Source organism: Prosopis cineraria, unplaced genomic scaffold (assembly GCF_029017545.1).
Source record: "Prosopis cineraria cultivar Desert tree isolate PC_DT_omini unplaced genomic scaffold, ASM2901754v1 PC6, whole genome shotgun sequence".
NCBI lineage: Eukaryota > Viridiplantae > Streptophyta > Magnoliopsida > Fabales > Fabaceae > Prosopis > Prosopis cineraria.
In genome coordinates this window covers 31,914,978-31,934,780 of record NW_026555337.1, presented here as the reverse complement: position 1 = coordinate 31,934,780, position 19,803 = coordinate 31,914,978, and the positions used below count along the sequence as shown (strand labels likewise).

The 19,803-nt window shown below is 31.5% G+C and overlaps 1 protein-coding gene and 1 non-coding gene across 4 annotated transcripts; both read right to left on the bottom strand.

The window, feature by feature from the left end:
* Nucleotides 1–536: 536 nt before the first annotated feature.
* LOC129314737 (small nucleolar RNA R71) lies at nt 537–643 on the bottom strand. The gene has a single exon (XR_008594246.1). It is a non-coding gene; the product is annotated as a small nucleolar RNA R71 (small nucleolar RNA).
* Nucleotides 644–6,022: 5,379 nt separating this feature from the next.
* Nucleotides 6,023–18,071, bottom strand: LOC129313019 (uncharacterized). 3 transcript variants are annotated; one of them, XM_054955844.1, is made up of 14 exons: nt 17,993–18,071; nt 13,476–13,809; nt 12,250–12,623; nt 9,213–9,872; nt 9,024–9,133; nt 8,520–8,603; nt 7,778–7,903; nt 7,581–7,685; nt 7,424–7,495; nt 7,265–7,340; nt 7,127–7,195; nt 6,911–7,051; nt 6,746–6,817; nt 6,023–6,615 (listed from the first exon to the last, which is right to left on the bottom strand). In XM_054955844.1, the coding sequence occupies exons 4-14, from the start codon at nt 9,472–9,474 to the stop codon at nt 6,545–6,547; spliced, it is 1,188 nt and encodes a 395-aa protein (XP_054811819.1). In that variant the 5' UTR covers nt 9,475–9,872; nt 12,250–12,623; nt 13,476–13,809; nt 17,993–18,071; the 3' UTR covers nt 6,023–6,544. The 3 variants fall into 3 exon arrangements, with proteins under 3 accessions (XP_054811819.1, XP_054811820.1, XP_054811821.1); XM_054955845.1 differs by lacking the exons at nt 7,581–7,685; nt 17,993–18,071 and having other exon boundaries at nt 13,476–13,964; XM_054955846.1 differs by lacking the exons at nt 7,581–7,685; nt 7,778–7,903; nt 17,993–18,071 and having other exon boundaries at nt 13,476–13,964.
* Nucleotides 18,072–19,803: the final 1,732 nt, after the last annotated feature.

Sequence of the window (19,803 nt, the reverse complement as noted above, 5' to 3'; positions counted from 1 at the left end):
ACTACTTAATTTTTAGTTCATTTTAATTTTAAATTTTAATTTTTTCCTTTTATTTTTTATGCAACTGAGAAGTTCTGGTGATTTAAATTTGATTCTATTAATCTAGAAATTGAACAGTTTTGCAGGAAAAATAGATCTCAAAGAAGAAGAAAGATGGGTGATGGAACTATTTCGGAACCATCCATTACATTTAAAGATATTCAACGCCCATTCATCACATCTAATCCATCAAGCATCCAACTGAGTACGAGAGCACGTAATTATGAATTTAAGAATATTCACTTAAATGTGCTACCTAATTTCAACAAGCACCGAACTAAAGATGCGTTAGATTTTATATGAGAATTTTATGTGGTAATTGATACACTACTGCTAAATAATCTATCGGATGATGATTTAAAGCTGCGTTGCTTTCTTACTATTTAAAATGAGAAGCTTGTCAATGGCTTTTACGATTACCAAAAGCTTCCATAAGCTCTTGGACGGAGATGTATGAGCAATTTATATTGAAATATTATTCTCTTCAGAAGACTTTAGAATTAAGGGATAAGATTCACTTCTTCACACAGCAAAATAGTGAATTGTTCCATGAGGCCTGGGAACATTATAATCTCCTCATAAGCCAATGTCCCCATCACCAATTTCCACACATACTCTTGATGGATTTTTTTTATGATGGGCTTAATGTTGCATGCCAATCAAAAGTTGATAATACAGCTTGAGGTGATCCAAGTAATATGATAGTTAAAGAAAGGGAAGAGATTTATAAAATGCTAGCAGCAAATTCAAGGCAGAAGGCAGTTTAAGGAAGGAAGGCGATGGTTAATAAAGTTTTTACATCAAATGTCTCACATGAACTACAAGATTTAACAAAGAGTTTAAATTTATTATTGAATCTGTTAATTCCCTTTCTTCTATTAACAATTCTCTTCATATAGGTTGTGATGGTGACTATGTGGAGGAGGCTAATTATATGAGAGCTAGTAATGATCGAGTGACCCATACTCCAACACATACAACCTTGGATGGAGAAATCATCCAAATTTCTCTTGGAAGAATTTCTCTACTCAGGGGCTATAAGCACATCCAGGCTTTCAATAACAAAGAAACACAATTGAAGATCGTACAATGAAGTTAGAGGAAGCTTTGGCTCAAATGGTGACTTACCAAGTGAATAGCATGAAGAGCATTAATTAAGAGATTGACCAACTAAAACAAACAGTTACTTCAACTCAAACTTTTATGAAGAATATAGAATCTCAAATGGGTAATTCTTTGAGGAATATGGAAACTCAAATAAGCAATTTGGCTAGCTTAGTTACTAGAAAGTGTCAAAATAAACTTTCAAGCAATACCTAAGTCAATCCACGAGAGCAAGTTATGGCAGTCACCATACATAATGGTAAGGAATCCCAAGAGGTCGATAGTGGAGTTAAAAGTGGGCATTCTCCTCTAAAGCCAAACCTTATATGCCCCCCATTCCATGCCCTGAGCGCCTTCTAAAAAAGGATCCAAATTTAGGCTTCCAAAAATTTTGAGATGTTCAAGAAAATTCAAATTAATATTCCCTTTATAGAGGCATTGGCAAAGATGCCTATTTATACCAAATACATTAAGGAGCTGGTTTCAAACAAGAAAAAGTTAGAAGAATATGCCATGATTACACTTACAAAGGAGTGTAGTACGATTCTACAAAAAAAGCTACCATCCAAATTGATAGATCCAAGGAGTTTTACTATTCCTTGTAATATTAGTTGTAATATTATTGAAAATTGTTTATGTGATTTAGGTGCCAGTGTTAACTTAATGCCTTATTCTCTATGCAAGAAACTTGGTATAATAGATATCAAGCTAATCAGTGTGACTCTTCAACCCACAGATAGATCATTCAAATATCCATATGGTGTAGTTAAGGATGTCATAGTAAAAGTCGATAAACTTTATATTCTTGCAGATTTTATTATTTTAGACATTAAAGATAATTGGAATGTCTCACTTATATTAGGAAGATCATTTTTAGCCACTAGAGGTGCCTTAATTAATTGCCTAAGGGAGAATTAATATTCAAAGTAGGCGAGGAAAAAGAGATATTTAAATTTACTAAAGCTACTAACCTCCCTATTCTTGAAAAATCTTTATGCAGCATACAGGTGACACAGGAAGAGGAAAAACACCGAAAAGACCCTCCCTTACATACTTTAGAAAATAAAGAGGAGGAAATTAGCAATAGAGAAGGGAGGGAGCCACAAAGGCAACCTAAAGATCTACTCACTAGTCCTCACAAAAGCTCTAGCACTCGTATATTGAAATCAAATTGGAAAGTTCCTTGCTCATTAACAAGAACCCTCTCCAAAGGAAAGATGAATATTAGTTGGAATAAGAAGGTGTCTTTTGATTTAAGAGGACAAGGATTTCTACCATACTCGGAAGGCATCTCTTGATTTTTATAGCAATGTCTAGCTATAAGACATTAAATGTAGCGCTTGTTGGGAGGCAACTCAATTTTGTTTTTATTTCCTTTTCTTTGTTATTTTAATTTGTTTTAATTTCTTTTTACTGTTTGTTATCCCCATAAAATTTTATTTGATCACTAAGACCCTCACTAAGATGAATTGCAGGATTACAATACTTAAAAGGGAGCTTCTTAAACGGTTATCAAAGTCACACCAAAACAAATTAAATCAGGGGAGCTTCTGTTCCTTTTATCTTTTTTCTTTTCTACAAACATTGAGGACAATGTGAAATTTAAGTGTGGGGGAGGGAATATCATGATAATTTTCTATTGCTTATGCTGTTATAATTTCCTTAGCAATTTACATGCTGCAATTGACCCTAATTTTGAAAATTTTAAAAATTTTTGAATTTTTTTTGAAACCTTTTGCTCTTTTGTACTATTTTATTTAGCTATATAACTACTAAGGGAAAATATGTGTTTTAAAAAGAATTTAAAGTTATTTTACCCCATAGGAGTTTATCAAAAATATACTTAATGCATGAATTATTTTTCCTAATTATTTATTTCTATGCCTAGAAAGCTAACACCTTGCAAAGTAGTTAAAAAGGGAATGATCTTACAAAAAATAGAGAGAAAAAAAATTGATGAGTACGTACTCCATTGATACCAACTAGGCCTAGTAACCGGGGACTTTCATCACCAATGTTGGCCTTTGCATCAAACAGCTTAGTAAGTATCAAGAGTGTGCCAATAAAGTTCTTGAAGTCTGAGTAACCGAGCCTTTGTATTACTAATATGAGGGTTCGTGTCAAAAGGACCTAAAGAGTATTTAAGAAGAAAGGAAATTCTTGAATAGTTAAGGATGGTGACCCCATTGCACTAACTCAGAAAAAGAAACAGGTAAGGCCTAAGGGTATAGACAAATTTATTTTACCGATAAGTGGTCAATCAAAATATTCACTCCTTGTGGTGGTACTAGTATAATTATTAGCTTTCTCTCTCACATTGAAGCTCTGTAGTTAGTTATACAGTTAAGTTTTACTAGTACTTTGAGTAAAGTTCTGTATTTGATATACTTATTTAAGGAATAGGGCTAAATGTAGAAGTATTTGCTTAAGGACAAGCAACAAGCTAAGTGTGGGGGAATTTGATAAGTGCATATTTTATAATTAATAGGTATAGATTTTAGTTTGAATTTGATTATATTTATTAAGATTTCATATCTATTTAATTGATATTTATATATTTTCCCTCATCACTTAATTATAAGATAAAAAGAATTTTAATACAAAATCCACTCATATCTTTTTATCTATATCATTTTATCTTTATATTTTGTAGAGAAAAAGAATAAACTAAATAGAAGGAAAGAAAGAAAAAAGATATATATATATATATATATATAGAGTCCCACATTGATAAGGAAAAAAAGAAGGAGCCTCCACTTTAACTATAAATACTCTCTCCATCAAGAACAAAGGCATCCAATCACTTATCTGAGTACTTCAAAATTCTCTTTGAGATATTTGGAGCTCAGAGAAGCATTCTGAAGGCTGAAAGCAAGATCATTGAGGAGTTTCATAAATTATAATTATTTCTTTTCTACTCATTAATTTTTTCTGTGATCATTTTTCATGATTGGGGATTTTAGAATGATGTTATTTGATTTTATTATGTGTTTTTAAATTACTCAGTTGGGATAGGATGTAGCCCAATAGAGAGCTAGTTTTTTATTTCCTTTATTTTGACTCTTTGTATTTTATTTATGGGTATTTTTGCTTTTTCCAATTATATTTATTTCTCTTGTTTTCATATTGATTTAATGACTAGCCACCATTTAATCAAATCTATGGGTAATCTTGATGGACTGGGAGGTGAAGAGAGAACCTAAATATAGAGAACTAAACAGAAATAACTAGGTTGATAGTTCTAAAAATTTATGGTGACTTAAGTTATAACTTTACGGTTTAATTAGTTACTTGGATATCGTGGGAACGAATTCAACGCTAATTAAAAAGGGACTTATAATTTAGGAGGATACTAGAATACTTTAGGAATAGTTGTCACTATAATTGATTAGAGTCAATTCAAAGGGTAAAAGCTAGCAACCTATAGGGTGAATTCTAAATCCCAGCGCTTCAAGTGATTATGTTTTCGTCATCATTATTTTCTTTATTTAATTTTATTCTTTCTATTTTCATCAAAATTATCCATTTTATCTATTTTTCTTGAATTATTGATTAATTAAATTAGTAAAAGCATAACTTTTCTGTGGGTTCGACACCTGAAATACTCCAGTAATTTATTACTGTGATCTCGTACAGTTGCGACAGCGATCACATTGAAAGAGATGAGAATTGTTAGATTACAACAAAATGGTTCCCTCCATCTTATTGTCTATTGTGGTAGATTGACAGTATGTGAATAATATAACCTCTCAATTTAGAAAACGGTTAATTGATATTGAAGAATGAGATTTATAGGTGTAATGAAATTGGGGCAATAAATTTTTAATAGAAAGATGCAGTTAACATTAATGCTTAAAGGAAAAAATAATAATTGATTATATAGGTTATAAGCAAGCATTAAATTCTTAACAAAAATATATAATTAACATTATTATTTAATAGAAAAATTAATGACCTGTTATATAGAGTATAAGTAAGCTTTTTATTTTGAGGCCTAGGGCTGTGACCTCAATGGCCTTACCTCAAACATTGGCCTCTGTGGGCGAAGCTACGGGTGTGCAATTTGTGATTGTGCTTCTCGTTTCTGTTGCTTCTTCTTTCTCTCTGAATTTTCCCTTCCCTCTATTTTCTTTCTGAACTTTTAATTTCCCCCATACTGAACTTTGATTTGAATAATGACTTGAGCTAGAATATTTCATCCATTTCTGTCTTGTATTTGCTGAGTAAGTGACACCGTGCATGCATCACTATGCAAGGAGTGCCACATTCGTTGCTTTGGAATGTAAGATGACAACATGAATGAATAAACCTAGGTGTCCGGATTGACGAAGTTTTTGCCCCCCTTAACATTCAGAAAATATGATATATGCATTAGGTGAGAAGATGGACATTTGAAAGCAAAAATAGTGCATATCTGTAAATATAAAAAGAAACCAATTTCCAAAGAGACTTGATAATAAACGAACATATAGAAGTTCATGCTCTCTGTAACCATAGAGGTTCATTGGGCTAAAGTAAAATGTTATACTTCACCAAACAAGAGATTTTAAATTACATCAATAAAAATAGTCATCGGCCCTTATAGAATATTTAGTTTCACATCAACCACCATAACCTGCTTTAATCAAAACGATAGAATCAAACACGTACTTTATCGTGAGTTCTAACCTCACTTCAATCAACTAAATCTAGTTTTCCTTTCCATAGGATTCAATTTTTATGTGTCAAAATATATAAAATACCTTTAGAACTACAAATGCAACCCTTACCCATGAGTAATGTACACGGTCCAATTGTTACGAACCATGGCCCTTGTGTTCCCATGTCTCTCTAACTTGCTGGCTAGGGAAGCGTTGGGGCCTAGTAATACGTGATGGCGTAGGTTCAACAATTCCTTCATAGGTTATAGAGTCTATAACAATATTATTCTCAAAACAAAATAGACAATAATGCGCATACAATTGAAGAAATTACGACGTGTACGTGATATCCATACGTATCAAAAGCTAAAAATACATAAACCTGGCGGCAATTGTTTCAGAACATTGATCTCAAACTCTTTCTGAGCCACCTTTACTTTCCTTGCAGCCTTCTTGATCACAAACAATTGCAAGTTCTGTCGCTTTGGTCTCAAGCTTATTTCCCAAGCTCTTTAGAACTTCTTGGATGTGATGAACTTCAGATGCATAACAATCGAAAACCTTGGTCTTGATTGACTCAAGCCAATCCTTGTCAAAACCGAGAATGGAAGCATCATTTAAATTTTCAAACAATGATTTTTTGTCATCCTCAGTTATCGTGAAGGGAGTCTTAGTTGCCAAAATGTTTAAGATATTCAACAACACTCTAGGAGACGCACAACATTTGAGTGCTTCGATCATTAGGAAGATGTAAATTTGGGTTAGTCTTGAGCATTATTGCTCTTACGAAAGGAAGGCAACGTGGCTGGCTCTTCATGTTCGACAAGTTCACCTAAAAAAAATTAGATTAGGAAATAAAAATATAATAAAAGCAACCTCACAAAGGCAAAAGATCTCAGATGATATGGAGTAATCAAGTCAACTATATTTTAAAGCAAAATTGCTAAGGGCATAAGACTTACTAGAAACTTGAATAGTAGTGTCCATAGCTTCATGCGGAAGTTGGTTACTGGTTTCAACACTGTCTTGGATCCCTAAATGAAGTGAAGATTGAATATCAAATCCATTCAAATTTAGTTGAGAAAAGGAAGGAAATGTTGTTAAAATTAGATAGTAAAGAAACTTGCCAAGAGTAGACTTTGAGGGAGTTGATGAAGGGGTTCGTTGGAGACTTGTTGGAGCTATTGATGATACAGGACTCAATGGCAAGAGTGACATAGAAGTTTGATCATTTGAAACAATTGGTGCAGGAGGCATACAAGGGTCACCTATAACAAAATACATAAAAACATGATTAGCAATTAAAAGGTTGAAAGAATTCATTTAAAGAAAGCAATAGGTACCATGAATTGAAGTCTCATGCTCTTTTCCCATTGAAGAATTCACGTGTCTTCTACTTGTTCTTAAGCCACCTGTAAAGCCCAAAATAAGTAATCAAATGAGATATGAACTTTGAAATAAAGACACTTAGCAGACATTACCTCCCTCTTCCTCTAGTTCTTCTTCAAAAAATTTTAATGTCGTACTCATTGTGCTACCTCCAGTAGGAATAGGTGCCTTAAAACATAGACAACTCATCATTATCATTATTATCACAATAGAAAATACATTAAATGCTTAACTGGTTGCACGAAGCCCACCTCTTTAGAATTTAATGAGTTCGGCTTCAAGTTCTCTAATGAAGCACCTTCTTCCGCTTTTTTTTCAACAATCTGCACACACCAAATATATTAATTAAGTTTTGATTTTTATGTGAAAACAATGCGTTAGAAATTTAATCTTCAATAGATTGTTAACATTTCTTGATTCATTTGATTTCATGTCAGGTTCAGTTTCCCCAGAGACTGAATGAGGATCCATTGTATCTGCTTCCTTTTTCACATCTTTGCAAACCAACTCATCCTATTTGAAGATGAATAAGAAGTTGCAAGTTTAATTAAGTCATCTACCATCAAGCTATACATACATTATATTAGAAACAACAAATATGTTACAATAGTAACAACAGGTGTGGCTGGCGTTGTTTTTCCTAATTCTGAACCTTCGAATTCATTTTTTTCAATCTTTTTTGTATTAGGATCTTCTAGAATAGCTGCATACCCTACTTGATCTTTAGTACCCTAAACAACAAAAGAACAAAAGGGAAAAAGTTTCTAGTTATTTTGAATCCACAAGTAAATAAATACATTCACAAACCAATTTTTTTAAGAAACAAAGATAAGAAAAATATTGAGAAATTTAAATACCTTATTTATAATTAAAATCTTGAATTTACAATTCTATAAATAGATACTTCCAACTTATTTTCCAAAAAAAAAAATTATTGAGAACCCAGTTGACATTAATTCGATACTTTGTGATAATTATCATTTTTCCATGCCACTTGTCTCAGTGTGAGTTCGTGTCTGTGTCTGTGACACCTATGTACGTACTGTGTGTAAGTGAGATGAGAAATGTACATTGATCGTGTGTGTGACGGGAGAGGGGCCTCTCATTCTCTCATACTTTTCATTTCCCTTCTTTTACTTTCATCACAATTGAATCATCAAAGCTTTCAATGGTTCTGATTTAATATTTGACAAAATTATTATCATAATTTTACATAAAAAAATATAAATAGATTTGAACTATTAAAATTTGATCTAAACAATTTCTCTTCATGATTTATGTACTACAACCAACATCTCAATAAATGTAAAAGAAATTCTAAAAGAGATGAGGTTAGCAAATACATACCAATTGATCTATGCCTGCATTTGAATCAGATGATAAACTTGGCATTTTTGAATTCTCGGAAATAACATCCACTTCAACAATTTCCTTTGTTGTTTCCATAGTGCCCAAACCAACCAGAGTAAAAAATTATAGTCATTATGGGTTTCATTGACCAAGAGAACTTTATATATAAGAAATAAAAAAGTATAGTCATGTTGGAAGTGCTTTATATATTATATCTCCCATTTCACTCTATCATGTGTGTGTGTGTGTTGGTTTTTTAAATAATCGATCGAATTGAATGTTTGTGCTACTATTATTTGAATAATACTGTCTCGGAAGATAATTTTAAAACAGAGAAAGATCTTCGTGTACTGGAGAATGATATCTATTACAAGCTTGAAGATATAATCATATTTTTGAAGCATTAGTAGAATATCATCAGAAATCAAATGTTTTCTTCCAACTTCTAGATTTTAAAAAAAAAAAATCAACATATAAGATAGAGTGAAATGGAAAATATACCCTTGTCGAGTGTGGCGTCCCTTTGGCTTTTCCCGTGTCTGATGGATTTGTATTTATTAGATGTGAAGTAAGCTTTTCCTGTGTTCCTTGAAGGTGATTAGCAGTAGTTTCTGCAAGTAAGATTTTCGATGTTAATTATTTCAAAATTCACAGAATAATAATTTTCGATTTTAATGTTTGAATGCATACCATGAAAAGAAAAATTGGGACAATCATCCACTTGAGAAGATTCTTCCAATGTTTGAAAATCAATCCCATGGCAGACGCTATTTAGTCTTGGAAGTTTCTGGAGTCTTATATACATTAGCTGAGGAAGCACGTCCTTCATTGCCATTTCTTTCGGTTCATCTTCTCTGATCAGTACGTGCTCGAGGGCAGATGCTTCTTCTATGTCTAATCTCTGTAGTTTTGGGAGGATACTAGACACTGTGATAGAGAACAAATACTCCATTCTACGACAGCCAATAATAGATAGATTTTGTAACTCTGGGAAGGATGGTTGATGACGCAAATGATCTCCAGCACTTTCATCATTTTGCTCTTCAACGATCTTGACAAATTCTTCACATTTTGATATCTCTAGTCGCTGTAGTTTTGGGAAGATGGAGCGGCAAAATAAGTGAGCATCATCACCTTGCTTATCTTCTACAATGCACTTGAGTTTATGACATTCTTGGATTGTCAATTTTTCCCACAAAATCGTTGAGGCAATGGATAGAGTGGACAATGATGTTAACTCCCAACATTTCACGGTTTTATTTCCCTAACATTGACCAATGCTTGGATCGAAAGGCTCTGAGCCACGTGATTATCAAGAGGAAGAAGTCCATCTCTGGATGGTTGTATTTCCTACAAACATGCATTCAACTTTCTTCAAATGTGGTCTGATGGTAACTTTATTACAGAAAAGAAAGATTAAAAAAAAAATGTTTGAGATTTTGAAGAAGAAAAACATGTCATTACTTATGCAATAAGCAAAAATTGGGTTCCCCACACACTGTCACAACCTGGAAAAAAAAAAATGAAACCCCTCACTGACCTCAGCTAGTGGACAAGGATAGCTAGGGTATCTAAGTTCAAAAATATTTTTCAATGAATAATATTCTAATTATAAAAATTAAATAATAAGAAAAGACACGATAAAGGAAACATGTAACTATTTTAAAGAAGTAATTTAGTATAATATAAACACCTGGTTTCAAGGCCATAAAATATCTGGGACATTTTGGCCATATGAACAAAAACAATATATGTCCATCATTATACAATTCCAATTTGCACAACTGCAAATATAAAATCAAGACTTAGACCATGAATAATTAGACTAATAAAATGAAAGTTGAAGTAACCTTGTCAATATAAATAAAATGAAATTTTATATCATAAATGAATTAAAGAAAATTATGTTTTATCAATAGAATAAATAACAAACGTGAACACTGTCCATAAAATAAGTAACCAATTAAACGCAGCTTGAAGCTATAAACACAAACGTAGACACACAGTTCACAAGAATAAATAACCGAAAGTAGCATAAGCTATGAAAACAAATGTAGATAGATAGTCTATGAGGGTAAATAACTCATATGCGACTCCAAGCCACAAAATCAAACTTAGGTATGAGACTCCATAAATAACAAATGTGAGAACAGTACTCATGAAAATCAAATTAGCTAGCTAGTTAAGTTTTTATCATGGCATGTCAAAAGCTAATATAACTGTCATTAACAACTAGTGTTACATTCTATAGATACTCCCTTCAAAATCAATTTTCAAATATGTAAGAAAATATTTGTTATTGAAATATGGTCATCTATTCTCAAAATCAAACTTGCATTAATCATTTGACTCATCAATCCTTCTCAATTTACAAATCCATCGCAAATATCTTATAAAATTCTTTGCCAATTCCCATGCTTGCCTTCATCAAGTAGAGTTGCTGGAACTTGTAAAAATTTTTTTTTTTTTTTTGCCAATGTGAGAGATATATTGCGTGAGAAAAATTGCACACACAAAAATTTCTATGTTCTTTGCCATAAAAACTATGACCTTATGACCTCGGATAATTTAGTTAACAAAATATTCAACACTTGTGATACTTCAGTAAAAAAAAAAAAACAAAGTCTAAATTTTACTTCTTACAACTTCTAAGTTTTTCTTCCTTCAACACCTGATTCTTAACACCACAAGTTGACCCACATTAACAGAAAATGAAAGCTTGCACATACACCCACTAACATGGAAAGTGGAGAATGAAGGGTTGAGGCCACTAGCACCAACCCAAGTTAAAGAAAGATAGATAGAAGAGAAAATGGAATCGCTCAACCCATGCCACGCACAAACATAGACGTCTGCAACAGGAAAGGAGAAGAACAATGTTGAGTCGAGGAAAAAATAGGGCACAATGAAAAGCTTCCAAAAATTTCTCCTCCACTTTGAGGCTGCTCCAAGAAAAAATATGAAGTAAGGGTTTGGTTGGGAAAGGACTTAACTTTCCGTGGTAAAACATAAAACAAAATGTGGTTTTTGGTAACTTCACAATCATAATATTATGAATAGAAATAGAATTAAGAATAGAAATAAAATTTCCCTTAATAGCACATAAGAAAATCGAACACCAAATAGAGATAAGCACTGAACTCCACTTGACTACTAATGTATTTATTCATTATGTGTGTGTAAAAATTATTTTCCTATACATCTTAATAACGTTGAAGTCAAAATATTTACAAGAACAATTAGTTATTTTATTTTAATTTATTTTTAGGTTCACACCAACGTTTGCTGCTACAGTAAAATTGTGTTTTTTGCCAATAATAAATGAGAGGTCTAATTATTCCTTTTTTAAACAAATAGTTATTGTATATTAAAAAGATTCTAAATTCTTGAGTCATTACACATAATAAAATGGACGATTTAAGTAAACTGTTAGCACATTTTAAGAGAGTGTGTGTGTGTGTAAAATAATATCAACGCTTAACATTTTTTTCCAAAAATGCTTAACACATAAATCAATGTAATTAATGATTTATCTTCATCATGAATTAAAAAATATCCTTATTTTAAGCCTTAGATCGTATATATAAGCATCAATACGCAACAATTATAAACGAAGAAATTTTTATTGGCCTATAGGATTCTATTGTCAACAAAACAATTAATCTAAGAGTAACAGGACCAGAACAAAACAAGTTACCGATATATAATAAACTAAAAGAGTGTTTACCTTTGTAATTTTCCCATTCAGTTGATGATCTTCACCGGAGAAAACGATCAAATTGTGAATGATTTGATTCCACAATCAGCCAAAACAACTTCTCGCAGAGATAGAGGTGCCAGGTATTGATTTATTGTCTTATAGATAAACTTTGGCATATCTGTAAGGCATAGATTTTGAACCGCCAAATCATGCTGGTATGCTCCAAGAAAATGTCTTAGCATAGGAGCATACTTGATAGTCAAAGACTTTAAATTGTTAAGCCCTGCAGATATTGAGGATGGAAATAAGAACTTCAACTCCTTGCAACCATCGATTTCTAGCTTCTCTAATCTTGGGAAAATGTGAGCTTGAGCAAGCCCGTCATCTGCTACATTGGACTTCTATAGACGACAATGATATGAAGAGAAAATAAATTTAGTATTAATTAACTAGATAAATTCAAAATAAATAATTTAGTTTTCGCTCTGGGTTAGCATTTTAAAAGTCATTTCATATATGCACATTCTTTTAGTCATATTTAGTCCTTTAACTTTACACAACATTTCATTTTAATCCCTTAATTTTATAAAATATCTTTTTAGTCTTTTAACCCTAATATTGTTAGTTTTATTCTAACATTTTTGCATTGAATTTTCAAATATTAACAAAACATTCTCCAATTTTGACATATTAAGTTTAATTTTTTCAGAACAATAATGATTGACACAAAAAATAATTATTTAAAAATAATAATATTAAGGTTAAAAATTAAAAAAAAACACTTTACAAAATTAAAGGATTAAATTGAAACCTTCTATAAAGATAGAGGACTAAAAGTATACTTTAGCCTTAATTTAATTTAATTGCTGCATTAATTTCTCTTTTCTTTTAATGTCTTTATGACTCTTTCGAAAAAAAAAAAAAAAATTGGAGCATAAATTGTTTTTATGTCACCATGTTATAATAGAAAGTCTAATAAAGTTACATGAAATGATTTACTCCGTGAACTATAATAATAAATAGAACAGTACATATAAAATAAAATTATTGACATGAAGCGTCCTATTATTATTACATATTTCTCTTAGAAGTATGTATCAAAACATATTTCTCCTAATCAATATATTAAAAAATGGTATGAAAATCAATAACAACAATCTTGAAGTTAGTAATTTCTGTTATATTTCCCCATTCCATAAGGTTTCAACCTTAGTAAAAATAGAAAAGACAATAATATTAAGTTAAAGGGTTACCTTGATTGTATTTGCATGCTGAGATGGTGACGTCAGTTTGTAATTCATGGGACAAATGCTGATGAATTTTGGTACATCTTGAAGGCAGAGGACCTCCAAAGAAGGAAGATAAAAAACATTTCGATTCTGATATTGTAAATGATCCTCATTATCATAGTTCCCATCAATATAGTTAATTGGTCCAGATGATATTGTAGATGGAAACAAAAATTCCAAGTTCTTGCAGGACTCGATTTCCAGCTTCTCTAACTTTGGGAACATGGAGCTTTGATCACCATCATTATTCCCTCCCATGTTATTTGCTTCAATCCATCACATTCTCTGATTGTCAGTTCTTCCCATGATAATATCATTGAGGTCACGGATAAAGAGAACCATGATACCAAATTTAAAGAGAGATGTGCAAATTCAATCTTCTTTACATAATGAAAGCTAAGTTGTTCTATACAAAGGATATCAGTAGCAACAATCCACTTCTTTGATGCAAGCAATCCCGACGTATCAAAATTGTTATTAAAAGATTTAACCACACAACAATTTGCTATATTAACGAAATATATTGATAACAATCAATCAATATCCACCATATAATGGTAGTTTTTTGGCACAAAGCTAGGTTTGAGACAGTTTTTTCTATAAAAAAAAATCAATGCTTATAGATATAGACATGAAATCTAGGAAAATAGCACTTATTAAGCTTTTACTCCTTTCATTTTACCCTAGAACGAATAGTTTTCAACACGATGCATATATAAATTTTTGTTATTGCAAATTAAGACACAGTAAGAAAAAGGTATCAGTACAATTTAGATATCGTATGGTCACGCATTCTCTCCTTAGAAACAGCGATATCGGTCTCTTCATGACCAGTGGGCCTTAATTTATCTAAAAAAAAAAAACCAGATTTGAGCCCAAGAAGAAGCACGTGTTCTGCCATGGCTCTGAAGTATCTCTTTCGAATTATATATCTCTTAAAAGTGGAGATGATGGCTTCTGCATAGGTGAAGAAGTGGGTTTATGGTATTCTCTATAAATACCAATCAAACTTAGCTTGGTGGTCTAAAAAGTTCCATTTGTAGTGTGGAAAGCGTAACATGATCCCCCTCTATGTATTCTAGCTGCCGGCAGTCACATATTTCTATCTGTTCCAAAGAGAGAAGACCTCCAGGAAAAAAGACTGGCAACATTATTTCCAATTTGTCACATCCTTCAAATTTTAAGTCTCTAGTTTTGGGGGCAATATTGATTCATAACTCTTTTGACTATCGTTGACTATTTCCCCATCTGAACTCTGATCTATTATGAAGTATTCCAGCGCATTGCACCTTTTAATTTTATGTTCTTTCAACTGCAATAAACTTTGAATAGTGTCATAAGTCCTACATCGAGGAGTCTCACAAGTGGTGTAGGGTTTATAAGTTCAAAAAACTCTTTCACCTAACAAGCTAGTCTTTTGAAACGAGCTCTCCCTTTGGGCTTGTGCTTGTTACGTTGGTGATTTCATTAAAAGGCCCCTATCATGAAAAAGACCAACCATGGAGGGTCTTGACTAACAAAAGGCTAAGTAAAGTTCATGGAGTGAAACCACTGTGGATGTCAGCTCTTGACAGGGTGACATTGTCACAAGTCCTATATCATGGAGCCTCACAAGTGGTATGAGATTTACAAGTTTAGGGAGCTCTCTTACCTAATAGACTAGTATTTTAGGATAGGCTCTCCTTTTTAGGCTTGTACTTATTACATTTTGTTATATTGGTGCTTTCATTGAAAGGCTAGTGTTACAAAAAGAGCTACCCATGAAGAGTTCTGACTGGAAACAGGCCAAGTGAAGTGCTGTGAAGTAAAGCTTCCGGAGACGTTGGCTCTCGATAGGGTGGCATTATCATAAGTCCCACATCAAGAAGTCTCACAAGTAGTGTAAGATTTATAAGTGTGAGGGATTCTCTCACCAAATAGACTAGATTTTTGAATGGTGGTACCACTTCATTTGGGCTTATCTCGAAAGGTGCCTCCCAAGGAGGGTTCTGACTAGCCACGGCCAAGTGAAGTGCCATGAAATAGGAGCCGCTGGGATTATAGGTTTGGGGGGAACTCCTAAATCCAAATCTAAACTTCTTGCAAGTTCACCTCGAATCTTTTTAAAATCAGGAAGCTTAGACATGAAAAGAAATATGACTTTGTCAAATACTTTAGATTCTTTTAGCTTATGACCCACTTCTTTTGCCATTGAAGTTTTGCTTGCTCTGCCTATGCCCTACAATCCAATCTTATTGCAATTATCATCTTGTAATGCCTGTTGAAAATTGTATTTTAGAGCCAATCATTGTACTATGCACATTGTTATTTAATAAATTTCTCTTTCGTTATCATATTAATTACATATTCATTATGATAACTGTATCTTTGGACAAACTATAATGATTGTCCTAAATGTCCCTAATCAGTCATCTATGAGGGATCATAAATGAAATAAGACTAGTATGACTTTAATTAATTATAGAGATATAAATCAAAGTCATAGTCACTTGAAAGAGTACAAAATGTTGGATCAACCCGCTATGAAAAAGCTACACAGTACAAGTTATAAGCTTATCTCATATGTAATCATATCACTAAGCTCTTTGACCTAAGATCATCATGAACTCCTCCATGATGACCATTAAACTTTAATCTAATCAAAAGTTACCTTTGATTGGATGATCATAATGGTTATCATTGAATTTAGTGATATTCATGTAGAAAAATATGAGTGATTAAGATAAAATTTCTCCCTTATGTCAATTGAGAGATATTAGGCCCTTAACGAGTAAAACTGAAAAAATATATGATCATACAATGGAAAGGGTTTTTTCCATTGTCATATCAATCCACTTAGAGATTGAGAAAGTAATGGTCAGGTAAATGAGAATGACAATTCCATATCTGACGCTTGATCTAAAAATTGCGTGATAAAAGGGATGTAGTATAATTATATGAAAGGTTGCATCAGATCATCGATCTCCATATGCATTAGGTAGTTATAATGTCTTAATAGAGGCCACTTATGACTTGTAGGCTAAAAGTGTAATTAGCCTATTGCCAATTTTATATGGGCCTATAGGGTCGCACACAAGAACAACTCAACTCGAGCTATAATATCTAAGTTCATTGAATTTGGAATATGTCTAATTCAATGAATGTAATATAGGGTAAATAAATTTTATATATATGTTTGAATATTCATTTGATAATATATATATTATATATATATATTTATATTTATATTTATATAAAATTTAAAATATAATTATAGATATATATTCATGTGTGTGTATAATATATGAAATTAAATATAATATATATATATATATATATATTATATTGTGTTAGTTTTAAATTTAATTTTATGTGATAAATTAAATTTTATAACTAACATGATATCAGAGAATATCATGTCAGTTTTATAATTTAAATTTATAAGATAAAATTAAATTAGATATAATATTATAGATTTTATTTATGAGATAAATTTAATCTGATATTTTCATTTGCTCATTAAAGAATGACTAAAACCCTAATCTATATATATGGTATAGGAGAGGGTGTACTTATTAAGAGACAATTAGAAAAGTTTTAACGACAAAATACTTTGAGAGTCACAGAACGCTATAAAGAAAAGGAAACTGACATTCAAAGACAAACAAAGATTCAAAGTGCTAGCACATTGTTCAAGTTGGGAAGTTGTTCGTGTAAATACCAGTAGAGAGAGCATATCTACATATCAGCTCCTGAAATCCAAACTCTTGAAGAGAATGCATGTCAAGAGCTCACAATTAAAATATAATTCTTCCATTCACCTCAACTTAAACGAGTTCATTCGGTCTACTTGGAAATAGGGATTCAAAAATTTAATCTTTCACTATTCATCCCTATCCAACAATGCGGTCTTCAAACTTGGACTCTCTACTCTCAAAATGAATGAAATCTTGTGAAGAAAGGTAGCTCATGTCTAACATGTTTCCTCGACTAACAACTATATTGAAATTACATCTTCCTATTAATTCTTCAATCTGCTTAGTCCTCTCTGCTAACTCCTTAGCTCTTCAATGTTGCCACCAACAATTAGAACACCAACCAAAAAAGACTTTCTTCTTCACTTTAGTGTTTGTATTAATGGCAGCATTTGCTTCATGTTCCCATTGTTGTACTTCAAACATGAAATTGAAAATGCCTTTACCTCTCTAAAACTTCAAGTTCTCATTTTAATTCGGTTAAAACTGTTTTACATTTTTTAAAGGAGGGAGCAATAATCTTTTCTCTTTGTGGGTTTTTGAATCAAGTACTCTATGATACTCGAATTATTGATGGATAATTTATTTGTTCTTTATTTTCAACACATTCCATTTGTCCTATTGTATTAAATCTTTTCAATTATTCATAATAAAAAAGTTTTATTGGCAAACAATTCACAATAAAAAAAAGGTAAAACAATTATAATTGTAAATATAAAAACAAAAATAATTAAAATGTCTTCTCACCAGATTGTGAGAGATTCTAACAACGATGAAGAAAACACTGGAAGGAACTGCCACGCAAGCAAATGTGAACATACAACACCTGCAGAATCATATAACCTTTTGATGATGAAGAACATTTATTTCTCAACAAAGACCTAAGCAGAAGCCCAAAGAACTTTAGGACTGAGAACAATAGCCAGCCAAATACAACTCAAAGTAACAATTTCTACTAATTTTAAAAAAGAAATAAAATAAAATACCATATTTTGTATAGCAATCACAAGACTCAGTCACATATACAAATAAAATGAAGCACGAAATTAAATTAAACGAAATAGATAAATGCACCCTTACCGCCCCCCACCCTTTTAACTTTTTTGACCTTGGAGAGTTCCAATCCTGTGGAACAGAGAAGTCTCCTCCTCCTCTGTTTTTCTGGGAAATTGAAAAAGAACAAAACGAGCAACGAAGAGCAACGGAAAGAGATTCTGAGATAAAAACGCGAGAGAACAGTTAAGCAGATGCGGAAAGAACCTTATGACTCGGCAATGAATTGAAACAGAATGCATAATAAGATTTAAAGACAAAATCAGTCTCCTTAATGCACGATTAGGAAGTTAGTTTAGTCAAACTCTCAGAGAGAGAGAGAGATTTTCAATTTTGGCGAGCACAAGATTTTTTCTCTTCTAATTCTATTTCTATCAGGGATGATAATTGATATGTAACATGGATCACAGCCAATCAATTATTGTCTTTTTCCCCCCTAACTAGGAAAAACGATATTAACATGCATCGATCCAAGCTGATAGAAAGAAACAGGGTAAAAATCAGTAGATTTTACCTTTTTTCAAGAGACTTCGTCGTGCAAGCTATGAAAGGCAATGGAGAGCACGGAAATTATGCTGCCATGCAGAGAAGCACAAGCAGATGCAGGGGTACGAAGAATGAAAGAAGAATAGATATTGAGATGAAGGGCGCGATTGAGTTTTTCACATCTAACATTTCAATTCACTTTGTAATATTTGAGATGTTAAATGTTATTTGGGTATTTTTTTTATATATAAATAAAATAACTTTTTAAAAATGAGTTTAAATGTAAATTTGACAATTCAACTTTTTAATGAATTTAAAATTATAAATGTGAGTTGAGTTGTCTATTATTATAAATAATCATAATATTTTTATTATGTTTTATTTTTTCACATATTAAAATATATATTTTTTAATTTTTATTATTTAACATATTAAATTTTTTGTTATTTTAAATTTTTAATAAATGATTTTTTGTCAAACTGAAAACAAACTGGCGAGAAGAATATGTGCATGGCTGAAATATAAATAAAAAAAGAGAGAAGAACTATTCTTTAATGCTTTTTTACATTCATAGTAATGCAACACCAAATAAGGAATTAACATATAAAGTCGTGATTTGTTATTGTTTTATTGTAAATATAAGAAAGAAAGTTATGAATATTTAAACAAAACTTGTGAAGCATTTATTTTCAACAAAAATAATTTAATAATTTATATAAATTTATTAAAGATAGAAAAATCTCTAGAGATTTTAAAGGAATTATTACATTTTAAAAGACCAAATTTTCATTCACACATTTTAAAAAAATTTTATTATTATTTTTTTCATTTTTTTTAAATTTATTTTCTTGCACGGATGTCATTTTTAAAAAAGAACAAGAACTTCAAAAATTAAAAAATTAAAAAATTAAAAAAAATCACAAATTCCACTCATTTTTCAGGTCATGGAGAACATACTTTTAAATACAATTTTTTTTATTTCTATTGTTAAATTCTATTTGGATCAAAATACTTTCTCC

Bases quoted from the DNA above. Each gene is read 5' to 3' on its own strand.
- LOC129313019 (XM_054955844.1), bottom strand. From the start codon at position 9,474: ATGGAGTATTTGTTCTCTATCACAGTGTCTAGTATCCTCCCAAAACTA. The intron at 9,134-9,212 runs GTATGCATTCAA...TCTTACTTGCAG, and splicing joins TCCCAATTTTTCTTTTCATG to AAACTACTGCTAATCACCTT. The intron at 7,686-7,777 runs GTAACATATTTG...ATCTTCAAATAG, and splicing joins CCACACCTGTTGTTACTATT to GATGAGTTGGTTTGCAAAGA.